Source organism: Budorcas taxicolor, chromosome 17 (assembly GCF_023091745.1).
Source record: "Budorcas taxicolor isolate Tak-1 chromosome 17, Takin1.1, whole genome shotgun sequence".
Taxonomy (NCBI): Eukaryota; Metazoa; Chordata; class Mammalia; order Artiodactyla; family Bovidae; genus Budorcas; species Budorcas taxicolor.
The window spans coordinates 10,780,972-10,796,173 of record NC_068926.1 but is presented as its reverse complement, the minus strand read 5'-3'; the positions used below and the strand labels follow the sequence as shown (position 1 = coordinate 10,796,173).

At 41.8% G+C, this 15,202-nt stretch overlaps 1 protein-coding gene across 1 annotated transcript in view; it reads left to right on the top strand.

Annotated features, from left to right (window-relative positions):
• The window catches only part of ARHGAP10 (Rho GTPase activating protein 10), a 373,897-nt gene that overhangs the window by 198,544 nt on the left and 160,151 nt on the right, over positions 1-15,202 (top strand). Inside the window, exons 11-13 of the mRNA XM_052654355.1 lie at positions 1,669-1,750; positions 3,679-3,724; positions 5,800-5,865. Coding sequence (XP_052510315.1) covers positions 1,669-1,750; positions 3,679-3,724; positions 5,800-5,865 — 194 coding nt within the window. The remainder of the gene's footprint in view (positions 1-1,668; positions 1,751-3,678; positions 3,725-5,799; positions 5,866-15,202) is intronic.

Here is a 15,202-nt window from a genome sequence, read left to right as displayed (position 1 = left end):
CCCCCTCCCGCCTTGTGATACAAAAAGGTTTCTCCCTAATTACAGAACACACCTGTACTCCAAATGTGTGTCTCTAAGCAATTCTCTAATTCTCTGTGGAGAGCAAGTGTCCTAAGATTAAACTCAGCTTTGGCACTAGGTGGAGTTCAGGAAGACCCCACAGATTAAGGCCTCAAGGCTGCCCTCTGCCACTTCAGATGACAATCACCAGTCCAGATTGCCATCTGTGCTTTCGGCTATAAATCAGATGTTCCCATGACCCTGTTCTTGAGTTTGAGAATTTGTTAGAATGGCTCACAGAACTCAGGAAAATAGTTTACTGACTGTTGTTGATTTATCTGTGTGTGTGTGTTCAGTCATGTCTGTCTGTCTGTGACCCCTCAGACTGTCGCCCACCAAGTTCCTCTGTCTGTGGGATTTCCCAGGCAAGAATACTGGAGTGGATTACTATTTCCTCCTCCAGGGGATCTTTCCAGTTTACAATGAAGGATATTTTAATGAGAATAGATGAAAAACTCATAGAGAGATAATGTAGGGCAAAATATGGAGGAAGGGACTTGGAGCTTCCGTTTCTGCTGTTGGGGTACTCTCCCTTCAGTGTCTCCATGGGCTCACCACCCTGCAAAGTCTCTTGAACCCCAGGGATTCTCACGCAGGCTTCATTATGCAGGAACGATTGATTGAATCACTGGCTGTTGGTGTTTGAAGTCTCCCCCCAGTCCCTCCCCATTCTTGGGAGGTGTATGGATGAGATGGAGCTGAAAATTTGAATCCTCTAATCACGTGGTTGGTTCCCCAGGCAACCAGCCCACATCCTGAGGCTTTCCAGGAGCCTCAGCTCATCAGTATACAAAATGACACATCATTTTAAAGACTCCAAGTTTGTCCTTCCTGCTTAGCTCCCTTTCTCTATTCTTCCCTTCCTTCGCACCGTGTGTCATGTGGGATCTTAGTTCCCCAACCTGGGATTGAACCAGTGCCCCTGGCTTCAGAACTTCAGGCTAGTCCCTCTAAGGGTTTTTGCAGCTGTGTGCTGGAAAATGGGGTCAGAAATGAAACATATATTTATTATATCACATCCCACAACTCTACTTCTGAGTATATACCCCAAGTAATTGAAAGCAGGACCTAGTGGCAGCACCGTTCACAGTAACCAGGTGGAAACAAGCCATGCATTCATTGATGGGCGCATGGATAGAAAAATGTGGTATAGTCATACAGTGGAGTAATACTCAGCCTTAAAAGGAGAGGAAATTCTGACACACGCTACAGCATGGATGAAAATGGAGGATACTTTACCAAGCAAGTCACAAAAAGACAAATTCTGTATGAGTCCGCTTGTAAGAGTTGCCTAGAGTAATCAGGTTCCTTGAGACAACAGGTAGAAGGGTGGTTGTCAGGAGCTGGGAGGGAGGGGAGTGGGGACTTGTTGTTTAATGGGTGCAGAATTTTAGTTTTACAAGATGAAGAGTTCTGGAGTCTGGACTCAGTACTGCTGAACCGTGTCGTTAAAAATAGTGTAGATGGAAATGTTATGTTCTGTGTATTTTATCTTGATTGAAAATTTAAAAGAAACAATGCCCACAATGAAACAGTAGAAAGTGGAAACGGAGGTTTGTTTTTTTTAGCAGTCAAGGAATAACCTGATCTGCTCCTGGTGTCTTGCAGGCCTGGTGTCTCCTTGACCATGCAGGCGTTTTCGGAAGAAGAGAGGAAACAGTGGCTGGAAGTTCTGGGTGGAAAAGAAGCTGTAAGATATAACCAGTGGTTGAGTTTTGTTTCAAATCCTTTAGAGTTGACTTCTGTTCATTTTCATGTTATTTTTGCTTTATAGTATATGAAAAAAAGTTCCCTGCTGAAGCTGGTGTCTGAATTCCTCTTGGAAGCATTTGGTAGTCGAGAAATTTGGTTTGAGATAGCAGCGGCACACTCGAGACTGGCATATCGTTATTTTTTATTTTTCTTGACTTTGTCGCTCAGGTTCGCTTTGCTTGAGGAAGTCATCTAAATTCTCAATTTCTTCTTCCCTACCTGTGAAAGTACTTTGGGTGATGAACACAATAAATGCTTGCAATTCATTTTGATCCCAGTGGAGATGAAACGATAAATATGAGGCTGTGCAGGCAATATTACAAGTGACTGCTGTACTTATTTGCTTGATTTAACAATTTCTGGTTTAGCCTAATGAGCCACAGTGTGCAGTGTTAGGTAGCCTTAGCGAATGGGCCTCTGTGTTCAGATTGGTTTGAGGAATAAGTTAAAGGCAGTGATAGCAATCCAGAGGCATGGGACTTCAGTCTGTGTGCCATTTTTCTCAACCACTACCTTCCTCTCAGAGGACTGGTGGCATCTGGGAGTTGAGAACTGGGCAGGTCATATATTGAACGGGGGACTTAGCAAGGATAATTATAGAAAACACCAGAGGACTGATTTAATCAACTCTACTTAAAGTATTATGACTCATAACCAGCTGCCCATGCAGGTACCAGGTGGGCTTATCTGGCAAGCATTTGGCGTTTCAGCAGGATTTAGAAAGATAGAGCCCAGTAGAAGAGGGGTCATATGTAGTAAAAAGAGGTGTCAAAATAGAGCTTGTGAGATGGGCAGAAGATAATGTTATCTGATGGCAGTGGGCAGTCCCTGAGAATATAACAAATAGGGCAAAGAGGATGGGCAGCAGCACACGAAGCAGTCTTGACATGGTGTTTGAAACATGGAAGCCCAAATTACATACTTTAAAAATAGATCCCGTATAAGAAAATGTATCATCCTTGGAGGAAAAAAGCAGTGATCAGGTTTGTGTATCATTTTTTTATACTTGATTTACATTTAGCTTCCGTGATTTTAGTTCTGTTTATTCTTAATGTGTCCTTGAAAGTTTTAGCTAGGAGTCAAGAGTACTTTCAACATTGGTAGCTGCTGAGATCCAAAACAGTTTGTCCTAATCCTCTCTAGTAAAGGCACTGACCTAGACTTGTCCCCCCAGAGATTCAAGAAATGCTTTGGAAAGTGAGTTTGCCTATTTGCATAGCAAAATGGTCAGATGGCTAAGTCAGGAGGAAATAAGTCTATTGCCAAAGGCAGTGTAACCTTGACACACACATCCTCTCCTTTAGAGTAAAAAAAGCCAGGTAATTAATTTGAGATATACAGATAAAGGCAAGCCTGCATAAGAAAATAAATATTCAGCTATGTATTTAGGTAAGGGCGCTGAAGGCATTTCATCATTTTTTCCAGGTGACGTATGTGCCTTGAAGATAATAGGGCAGCATTAGAATTCTCAGAGGCAGCCTGGGATCATCACCTTGATATTTCAGATGTGGTTATTGAGATTATGGCAGGAGTCGTGTCTTTAAGTAAACAGCAGATTTTAGCGATGGTGAATAAATGAGCTTCATCTTCCTAATTAGAATGCAGCAATTTGTTTGAGCATTACAAATTTACGTGAGCTTTCAGTCCTGGCCCTTCGTATTATTTTTGCTACTTTGGCAATGCCTTGGTGAGAGGCCAAGGAGACTCAGAGCTCTCCTTTTTGTTACCTGTCTTTGCCTTGGAGCCCATGATAGTGATTAACCAATGTCAGTGTATTTTTGGACAGTTCCTAGGTGTGCCTTCTACAATAGAATCATTTTTATGGATTTGCTGAAAATACTGTTTCCCCTTTTTCTCTTTTACTAGCTGTTCCCTAGTTTTAATAGAGCCATCATCCCAAGACCAGAAGGAAGTAAGTGCTAATGTGTAAAAATGACTGTTGTCTCCCTTTCTCATGAGTTACTCTGTTTTTATTACTGATGTCAAACTGTTGCTGGGTGCTTGCTCTCTGTACTCTGTCTGTGTTAGTCCGCTAAGTGGTAGGTGTCTTATCCACGAGGACCTCTTCAGACTTTTCTTCACTGCTGAAACTCTCCTTGATCTTTCCCATCTCTGAGCCTTTTTCTTTCTCGTCTTCCTCTACAAAAACCAAAATACTCTATCAGTGACTTTGGTATTTGTTTTTATAGCCATAAACGAATACACAAGAGTTTCAGGCATGCATCTGTAAGCTTCCTAAGTTATAAACTCCAGTGGGTATAAACACCAGTTCCTTGACTCCCAGCCCCTCTCACCTCCACACGTGGTATCCTTTATCCTTCCAGTCCCTCAGGCGTGGGCTGTACAAATAGTTCAGCATTACACCTTAGAAAATAAACAGCAACCAAATGCGCTCAGATATTCTAGGACAGTGATCTTCCCTTGCCTTATATGTACTAGAGGAAAAGGAAATAATCTCTGGCTGTTGTACTCTTGATTTTAACTGAGATAAGAGGAAGATGTGATGAAATTTGCTGGATTCTTTATGAATCTACTTTTCGCATCTTTGGAAGAATGAAGCCACATTTGTCAGATGTCCACAGTTTGGAGACATTGTTAAATGAGCCACAATTTCACAGTGATTATGGTGTGTGTATCACTTAACCTGGCTCTGGAAATTCACCAGGTGCCTTGCAAGGTTGTCAGCCACGGAGGCCCCTGCTTCACTTCCCTCCCTCGTCTTTCTCTTCTGTTGTCCTTTCTCCTCCTCCTTTCCCTTATCCCCTCTTTCTCTCCTCTCTTCCTTTCTTTTCTTGTTTTTACCTGAGAAATGAAAACAACATTTTGGAAAAGCAGTTTTGCTAAGCAGAAAGAAACACATTTTATATAAATGTTGTGAATAGTAGATCCGTAAAAAAGTACACCACTGCCCACTTTTCCTCATTAAAATGCTCTCTAAGCTTAGCTTTAAACCTGCAAAGTTTTTGTTCATAAATTATTCCGTGCTATCCCTTCTGAGAACCAAGGGTTAATATTCCTGCTTCTGAGTTCTAAATACAGAATAAACCATTCGCTTTCCCTGAGTGCATTTTTGAAACAAGAATTGTCTTTTATTAGGGTCCTCAAATACATCAGCCTAATCAATGGCAAAGTATTCATATTAGAAAAAGTATACAATTGTATTTTCAAAATAATCTTTTTTTGCTACATGAATCATCTTTTAAATTCATTATGAAAATAATAAAACATTAAACATTTAGAGCATGGTATAAAATGTGAAAAAAGTTTCTAGCTTATCATTCAAATACTACTTTTAAGAGTGTCTACGAATTTTTTCCTCCTAGGTTAAAAAAGAGTTTTGTGTTATTTCCCCAGCTTGTCAAGTAATTTAAGAACTTTGACTCATGTCCATAATTAAAAAACAAACCTGAGTTGTTGGAATTTGGGCAAAAAACATTAACTATTTCTAAATAGCTTCCTCTGAAGACTAATTGTAATCACTTTCTTTTTCACTATTTAAAACATTATTTTTGTTTACAGCTAGTTTAAATTATAAATTTATTTATATATATTGGTAATGTTAGTCATATATTGGTAATGTTAGTCGTGTCCAACTCTTTGCGACCCCGTGGACTGTAGCTTTCCAGGCTTCACTGTCCATGGGGATTCTCCAGGCAAGAATACTGCAGTAGGTTCCCATGCCCTTCTCCAGGAGATCTTCCCACCCCAGGGATCGAACCCAGGCCTCCTTTCTGTAGGCGGATTCTTGACCGTCTGAGCCACCAAAGAAGCATCTGTTGTTAATGAAGGTCCTGATACTACAAATGCTCCTCTTCTATGAAATTCTGATTTATGTTATTTAAACAGGGAGTGCATGGCCTTTAGTTTTCTTTTTTTGAAGAGGAAAATAAAAAGTATATTGGACCTAAATAATTTTGTCTTATTTTTGTCAGCAAGAAAAATGTGAGTATTTGCACCTTTAATATTTTACAACTGTATTTCTTTTAGGTGCACAGTTGGATAAGATGGGATTCACAATTCTTAGAAAATGCATCCATGCAGTTGAAACACGAGGTAACGTGATTGAATCATTTTATTCATGAGAGGCTATAGGTATGTAAAATCTTAAGGTTGTTTTAAATGCTTTTTGCTTGGTTAAGTAGAATGAAATATTTTAATGCAAAACGCACCTTCTAGGCGGGGTAGGGAAGGAGGGTGGCGGGGGTTCCTTTTTATTTACACGTTTCTTCCTTGTGTTGAAACCTGGTCAGTAGAAGAATCAGCGTGCTGGACTTGGACAGTCAGTCTTAATCACTTCTTGTTTACACGCTAGTAAGGTATTTCCATCTTCACTTGTCTTGTTAGCTTCCAGTTTAAAAATCAGCATCATTGAGATATCTTTTATGTATGGTAAAATTCACTGATTTTAGCTGTAAATTGATAACTTTTGATGAATGTGTTATAGTTGCGTAGCTACCATCACTGACATAGAAGATTTCTATCTCCCCCCAGATTCCTTTGTGCCCCTTCTCAGCCTGCACACCATCCTTGGCCCTTGGCAACTACTGAACTGCTGTTTATCACTTTCGCTCTTTTCATTTTTTTAAAAAGCTTTTTATATGAACGGAATTATGCAGTGTATACTCTTTTGAGTCTGGCTTCTCTTGTTCAGCATAATGCTTTTGAGATTCATCTTTTGGGTGTACTCTTGTGTGCTCTACGTTGCTTCAGTCGTGTCCGACTCTTTGCGGCCCTATGGACTGTGGCCAGCCATGCTCCTCTGTCCATAGGATTCTCCAGGCAAGAATAATGGGGTGGGTTGCCATTTCCTTCTCCAGGGGATCTTCCCGACCCAGGAGTTGAACCCGCACCTCTCGCATCTCCTGCGTTGGCCAGCGGGTTCTTCACCACCAGCAACACCTAGGTGTACACTTGGTGCTTTTGTTTTATTGCTAGGCAGTAGTTCATTTTATGGATATGCTGCAGGTTGCTTATTCATCCACCTGTTGGTAATTTTTGAATTGTTTCCACTTTAAACTTCAGGAAAGATAACCCCTCCCCATTTTGGTTCCCTGACTTAAAAATTCAAGGGTCTTTTCTTTCTAGTCCTTAAGGAGAAACAGGGCCTTGGAGCTTTGCAGCCATTGTGGCAGACTTTGGGGAAACTAAATACAATAAATTTGCAAAACAGGCTATTTCTGGGGGCTGGATTTCTCTTTGTTTAGAGTCTAGTGAAGTATGGATAAGTTGAATATTTAATTCCCTCTCATATATTGTTTATCCCAGTCCTACTCTGAATGACTTAGTGGAATGAAGCATTGCACTCACGTTTTCTGTCAAAACAAGGTCTTTGTTATAAAGCCAGGACTGCCACCTGTGAAATGAGAGTGTTGGCTAACAGATGAATACGAGCTGTTTTATGATTTGGGGATTTGCCCATTGATAATAAAAACCCAAGCCACAGAAAGCTTTTCTTCCATTTTCCCTTACAGTGGCAATTCAAGCGGTGACACATTTTCATTCATTTCAACCTGCAGTGAGGTTGAGCTGACAAATTTCTTCTTTTTCCTAATGCTTCAAAAATTTCCGAAATGGGGATACTGTGATTTTTCATATTTCTCACTTCATCATTCACGTTTTCTTTTTTTCCTGAGCTTCTTAAGAGCCTTTATGGTATCACTTGCATGGTTATTCTTTTTTTAGTAAATACAATTCTTTCCACAAAAGATATAATTTATATCTACTTGTCTCTGCCTGGGCAGATAAAAATCTGTCTAGAATGCTTTCTGATCAGTTTGTAGTTTTTTGGAGTGTCATGTTCGTTGGCCTCCCAGGTGGCGCTGTGGTAAAGAAAGTGACTGCCAGTGCAGAAGAGGCAGAAGTCACGGGATAGATGCCTGGGTGGGGAAGGCCCCCTGGAGGAGGGCGTGTCCGTCCACTCCAGTATTCTTGCCTGGAGAATCCCATGGACAGAAGAGCCTGGCGGGCTACAGTCCATAGGGTCGCACAGAGTTAGATACCACTGAAGCGACTTTGCACACGTGCACATGTTCATTGAATGGAATATGTATAATAGAATCTGCATGTATTGAATGTATTTTATTATAAACATGTACATTTTTTTTATAGAAGAATGAGTCTATATCTTTCAAGTTAGATTTTTCCCATTTACGATGAAAAACAAAAATGCATAGAATATTCTTTTCCAATCTTTTGTCCCTCAAGGTCTTTCATTACTAAAGCCTTTTGTTTTTAATAGACTAATAGGCTAAAAATAGAGTTAAAAGGACCAACTGTCAGATCATGTTACTCAGTGTGATGAAGAACCTTGTGGAATCTCTGAGGCTTTTATCCTAAATTTGGAAGTTCCCTCAGGGAATATTGCTCTGAATGATCTCCCCTAAATCAGCTATCACGGCTATTGATTTTTTTTTGCTACCAATGTTGTTACATCACTTTTTTTCACCAGTCAAGATAAAGCTAGTTTATGTTCCTATAACAGGAAGCTGGAAATTCTCTGCGGGTTAAGACAACAAGATTTATTTTTCACTCAGGTAGTTGGTAGGAGGGCTTTGCCCGTCACTGCTACCTGGCTTCCAGGTTCCTGGTTGCCTTGCCTGGAGGGCTTTGGGCTATCAAGTGAATACTCTGGCTTTGACGTGAGTTTCATTTGCTCACAGCTGATTGGTCAGAAATGACCACATGGCCTCACTCACCCCCAAAGAGTCTACATAGCACACCCCTACCAGGAGCCTGGAAAGCAGGCAGAGAGCCAGGAGTATCTGGTGGTGGCATTAATGCCCACTGTGCGAACTTTGTGGATCTACATGCCTACGGTCCAGAGGCATTTAATGAGATCGGTATGAAGAATTATTTCTGTCCACATTTTTCAGCATTTTAAACAAAGACTATCATTTTCTCCTGGGGATCCTCCTGACCCAAGTATTGAACTCAGGTCTACTGTGTTACTGAAAGATTCTTTACCACCTGAACCACAGGGAAGTGGCATCAACTTTGTGTTGATTTAAATATGTACAAAGCATCAGACAAATGCCTAAAACTTAATGTAGTCCTCAGCCCCCTAAGAAAAGGGAACACTTTTACTGATGCATTTTCAACACGCAGTGGTGTAGGTAACATATGTACTATGTGACACATATGTAGTATACTATATATTGTCCGGGATGGGACTGTTAGCAGTTAGCATTTACTGTCCTTTGGCATCTGGCAAACCCCGTTTCACTGCAGTATCAGCATCAGTTAACAGATCCTACTCTTTGTTTCTGTAGAGTTGTTCATGAAGCTGAGGCACACGAGAGAGTTGGGTCAACGGATCTTCCATCCATTTACTGAGTATTTGTTAATGATCTGGTGCCCGCTCTTAATGGATCCAGGTCATCTGACCACCACTGGGAGCATATTGCTTATGTTTTCCAAGTTGAAGGACTTCCTGAAGCATCTGTTCTCAAACACTGCTGTGCCGTGGAATCACCTGAGATCTTTAAATAATGCTGCTGCCTAGCTCTCACCCCCAGTCAGTCTGATTTCATTGCTGTTGGGTGTGAACTAGGAAGCTGGCGTTTTCAGTGTTTCCCAGGTGATGCTAATATGTAGTAAAATTTAGGAGTCTTAATGGAAGAGTTTCTTATGTACTGGAGCAACGGGATACACAGTTGTTATCTTTATAGTGTCCTGTTACTTGGGGGACTTTCAACTTCCTTTTTAAAATAACCCAACCTAAACCCAGAAAAACAACAGAAAACTTCCAAAGAAAATAGCTCCATGTTTGTTTCCTTCCCTCAGTAACAAGTGATTTTGTCATAGTTAAACTGTGGTTCTCATGTGAAGCCAGTATTTATGGAGCATTCATGGGGTGACTGTAGCCTTGCTCTAGGCTTTTGGGATTCATATTAAAGGTTGGTTACATGTAATGCTCAATCCATGAATGGTAGACAAAGCATAGATTTTTGTAAGTAATTTAAGTATTTCAGGTACTAAAATAAAACTATTACAAGATTGTGTGGATGAAGAGAATTTGAATATACAGATAGATTGCTGAGTGTGTGTCTCTGTGTGTATGTTCAGTTACTAAGTCGTATCCGACTCTTACGATCCCATGGACTGCAGCACGCCAGGCTTTCCTGTCCTTCGTTATCTCCTGGAGTTTGCTCAAATTGATGTCCAACCAGTTTTGATGCTATAAACCATCTCATCCTCTGCCTCCCTCTTTTGCCTTCAGTTTTTCCCAGCATCAGGGTCTTTTCCAGTGATTCAGCTCTTTGCATCAGGTGGCCAAAGTATTGGAACTTTAGCATCAGTCCTTCCAGTGAATATTCAGGATTGAGTTCCTTTAGGATTGACTGGTTTGATTGCCTTGCAGTCTAAGGAACCCTCAAGAGCTTTTTCCAGCATCACAATTTGAAAGCATCAGTTCTTTGGTGCTCAGCTTTCTTAATAGCCCAACTCTCACATCCATACGTGACTACTGGAAAAGCCATAGCTTTGGCTGTATGGACCTTTGTTGGCCAAGTGATGTCTCTGCTTTTTGATATGCTGTCAAGGTTTGTCACGGTCTTCCTTCCAAGGAGCAAGCGTCTTTCAGTTTCGTGGCTGCAGGCACTGTCCACAGTGACTTTGGAGCCCAGGAATGTAAAATCTGTCACTGCTGCTACTTTTTTTCCCTTCTGTTTACCATGAAGTGATGGCACCAGATGTCATGATCTTAATTTTTTGATTGTTGAGTTTTCATCTTAAATGAAGTCTGTGTTTTGGAACAGCCTTCTTTGGATTTAAAGGAGTGGAAAAGTATGTTTTAGCATTTAGAGAGACCTCACCAAAGATGTGGAGACAGAAAATAGCCAAGTGGGAAGGAAGGATGAAGTAGTAGAATAAGAGAAATACTCAGGTGTTTGCATTTTATTGAGAAGAACCTGAGTAAGCACTAGAGGGTGGTGGATAGCAGAATAGCAGGCTTAGAGAGGCAAATATAAAAGCTAGTGTTAGTGACCACATGTGGGATAGAGGGGCTGAAGAGGCACGTGGGAGGGAGGGGTGAGCTCAGGTTACTCTGGGAGAGTTGCTTTCTGTGAGTGATGAGATATATTCCAAAGTGGTGCAACAAAGAGAGGCCTTTCAGAAGGTTACAGGTGGGTACAACTTTTTTTTACCCTTTTGGGCTCTTAGTTTCTAAAAGACTCACTAGGAAGTTCACTCATCCTGTCTACGCCCGCCCCGCCTGTGACGGTCAGAGAGCTAATTTTTCTACGCAGTAGATTTTACTGCGCATTAGGTGGATCTGTTTCCTCTTTCTATCCTTCCCCTGGGTTGTTTTATTTCTTTTTTAAACTTTTTATTTTGCACTGGAGTATAGCCAGTTAACAGTGTTGTGATAGTTTCCAGGTGGACAGCAAAGGGGCTCAGCCATACGTATGCATGTCTATCCATTCTCCCCCAAACTCCCTTCCCATTCAACTTTTGGATTGTTTTAATCCTGAGATGTCCATGTTCCTTCATTTGGCACTTCTGTTGCCTGATATTGTTAATTACATACTTATTTTGTTTCAGCACATGGAGAATAATTTTCTTTTGTAAATAACTTAATAAACTGCCTCCCATGCCCAGTACCTGGCTTGTTTTTTTTGTTTGGAATTGAATGATACCACATTTTTCAGGTGCATGCGCTATAAAATATGCAAAAACAAAGTATAACGCTTGCTGAAAAACTTCTTTAAGTTGCTGTTTTTTAAATTGTCATAATTTAAAACTAAATTCGTATGCCACTTTGGTTTATGAAGTTTCTCTTAAAAAATTCTTCCATATGTGGATAATTTGAATATTCACTTTAATTTCTAGAGCATGGCATTAAGACGTCAGTCTAGGCAAGCTGTCAGTTATCAAATTCAGCTTTGTAACAAGCTGTGAATTCATGGGATAGAAGTAGGAAGCCACATCTAAGATATGACAGTCTTTGAATTGTCTCACGTAAAAGTGAATTTCTCTTCCTTTCGAAAGCAAAGTTTTAGGTCTTTGGAAAAATATCCTGAAGTTGGCTTGAGGACTTTTCTGCTTCCAGAGCACTTGTAGAGCTGTATGGAGCCTTAGGATGGACCTGGTAGAAGATGATGATGTACAATTTCAGTATTAATCTTTGTGGGAGGGAAAATGCCTGAAGTGAACTTGCAACATATTTTACCAGGGTTGCATATTAATCTTATATTGCCAAGGGCCATTTACGTGCAAAATGAAGAAATAAAGGACAGCTGTCCCTGGAAAATTTACAGCAAGTCAACTAGACTTTCTTGCTCACTGTCTCTTTTTTAATCAGAATGGGTGTGAGATGCGTGTGGGTAGAGAGAGAGGACAGTTTTCTGTGGGAGGGAGCTGGAGTCTTGGGGTGTCTGCACAATGCAAATACAGAGCTAAAATACTAACTCCAGACGAGTCAGGACTGACTTTTCATTTTCGCAATTAGTAATCTTAATTGTTTTAAGAACAAGTACGCTTCCAAAGCTATTAGCTTCCAAATGAGTGGTTCTGTAAAATTAATAGGGACAAATGGTTAAACCATCTTGCTCCTGAGTCGGCACGCGAGGTTTTGTGTGTTTGGCTCACGGTTGGATGAGGTCCGTGGGCATTTTCTCGTGAGCCTGTCTTGGCACTTGGAGCATCACGCTGGAGACCAGGGGCTCAGAAGTCAACCCTGATTAGAATCTCTTTCTCCACTTTTCTCTTTAGCTCTGCAGCCCTGTAAGTGAGCTTGTTAACCTGTCTCAGTTTTATCATGAGTATGACAGGCTAACAGGAGCCACTCCCTCGTAGTGCGGTAGTGAAAATTAACAATGGAGATTCTTGGGATATTGGCATACATTGAGCGCTTAGTAAATGTGAGCTGCTTAGAAATAAATCTGTTAATTGACTCCAGTAATCACTAAGTGGTCCCATCATTGATGCAAGGCTCTGGGCACACTAAGGAACTTTGTTTTTTTTGATGGTAATTTATATAGGGAAAGAAATCACCTGAGTTCAGCTTGCCATGGAATGCTGTGTGACTTTTGTAACAAGCAGCAAAATTAACTGGCTTCACTTTCAACCTCTGTCTCTCAGTGCCTTGTAATGGACACTTGAGCAGTTAGATGGCTCGAAGGCAAGGTAGAGACCTTGCATATGGAAAAAGAAGAAGATGGCTTTGGATTATCCCAGCTTTCCAAAAAAGAAAGACAAGAGAGACTGTTCAGGGTAGCCTAACATTGTTATTCAGTTGCTAAGTCATGTCCTACTTGTTTGCGACACCATGGACTGTAGCCCACCAGGCTCCTCTGTCCATGATACTCTCCAGGCAAGAATACTGGAGTGGATTGGCATTTCCTTCTCCAGGGACCTTCCTGACCCAGGAATTGAACCTACGTCTCCTGCATTGGCGGATTTTTTTTTTTTTTTTACTGCTGAGACACCAGGGAAGCCCATACGTGAGAATAAACGCACAGAAATATGGATATAAAATTGTGGTGATTTTTGACTTGTCCCTGATGCCACAGCTGCTCTGAGGTGGTGAGGCAGGTGGCAGCAGAGAGACACCACTAGACCTTTTGCAATAATATTCTGACCTCTGTAGAGGACCAATTAAAAAAAAAAAGAGCCTTCCTGGAACTTGCCCAGTGGCCCAGTGGTTAAGACTCCGAGCTCACATGCAGGGGGCGCAGGTTCACTCCCTAGTGGGGGAACTAAGATCCTGCATGCTGCATAGCACAGCCTAAAAAAAACAAGTGTCTTGAAAATAGCAGCTGCCAACTTTTGCTTTAAATCTAAGTCTCTTTTTTAGTTCATGTAAGTAAAAATTTGTAGCTGCTTAAACTTGAGCTACGTGAGTGCTGAGTTTGAGAAGAAAATGACTCTTACTTAGCAGCCCATCCATTCTGGCTTGCTCTAGTACTTATCCACTCCTGAGTGTGCACGAGTTAGATGGACTTTACTCAGCACTTTTTGGCTATTTCTTAAAAGGAAGGTATCGGGGAGGGGGGGTAGTTAGAGAGATGGTAGAGATATGGTTCCTGTTCTTAATTATCGCCTTTAGTTTAAGGCAGTGAAGGCTCTGAGATTTCATCTAACTTTCATGTGAACAGGTTCCCCTGTAGAGTTTCATGGATGCTGGTAGAAAACTCAAGACTCCTGGATCAGGGATCAAGGACACTTCATTACTCTCAGTAGGCAGCATTCTACATTTTGTGTTGGCGTTCCAAGCCCCAGTTGCCAAGGGCATGGTGCGTACATTGTGCGTTGTGTTGTAGACTAACTCTGAACTTGGGAAACGCGACTGTTTTGAAATGACTGGCATGTGTGCCTGCTGTTTGCTCTAGATGGACACGAGCTCTTATTTTCCAAGGCTGTAAGCAAACCTGTTCTGTGTGTCAGAGGAAGGTGCGGGCACAGTTGGTGTTCGTGCACCCTGGGGTGCTGACGGAGGTGAGTGGGTGGGGATGGCTTGAGAAGATGCTCTGTAGGCAGTGGAGGCCAGCGTGTGGCAGATCCTGGGTGCTGGGCTGCGTATTTGCCTCAGTTGTGCAAACACTGTTGACACAGTGACAGATTGGAGCAGAAGGGGCCAACAGAGGATGAGATGGCTGGATGGCATGACCGACTTGACGGACGTGAGTTTGAGTAAGCTCCGGGAGTTGGTGATGGACAGGGAGGCCTGGTGTGCTGCAGTCCATGGGGTCGCAAAGAGTTGAGCACGACTGAGTGACTGAACTGAACTGAGAGTTGATGTGGGGAGGGGCACAGAAGCAAAGATGGCTGGTTGGATTTTAGAAATAATCCAGGTAAGAGGTGATGCAGGTTTAAACTTTCCATTGGCAAAGGGAACGAGACAATGGATTGGAAGAGGGACTCGAGAAAAATAGGATCTGGTGACCTTTTGGATGTGTTCAGTTCAGTCGCTCGGTCATGTCTGACTCTGCGACCCCATGGACTGCAGCATGCCAGGCTTCCAGGTCCATCACCAACTCCCGGAGCTAGCTCAAACTCAGTGTCCATCAAGTTGGTAATGCATCCAACCATCTCATCCTCTGTCGCCCCCTTCTCCTCCTGCCTTCAATCTTTCCCAGCATCAAGGTCTATTCCAGTGAGTCAGTTCTTCGCATCAGGTGGCCAAAGTATTGGAGCTTCAACTTCAGCATCAGTCCTTCCAATGAATATTCAGGAGTGGGAGGTAAACAAAAGTGAAAAGTAAAACAGGAAAACAAAAACTTGACTCTAAGTTTTCCACCCTGGTAGATGAAGACGTCTTTAGCCAAGACAGAGAATGCAAGAGAAGCAGTAACTTTTGAGGGAATATGAATTGGTTTGGGGCCTCCCAAATTCAAGGTACCTGTGACATTTCCATCAGAAATGGGTTGAAGGCATCCAGACAGCTGCT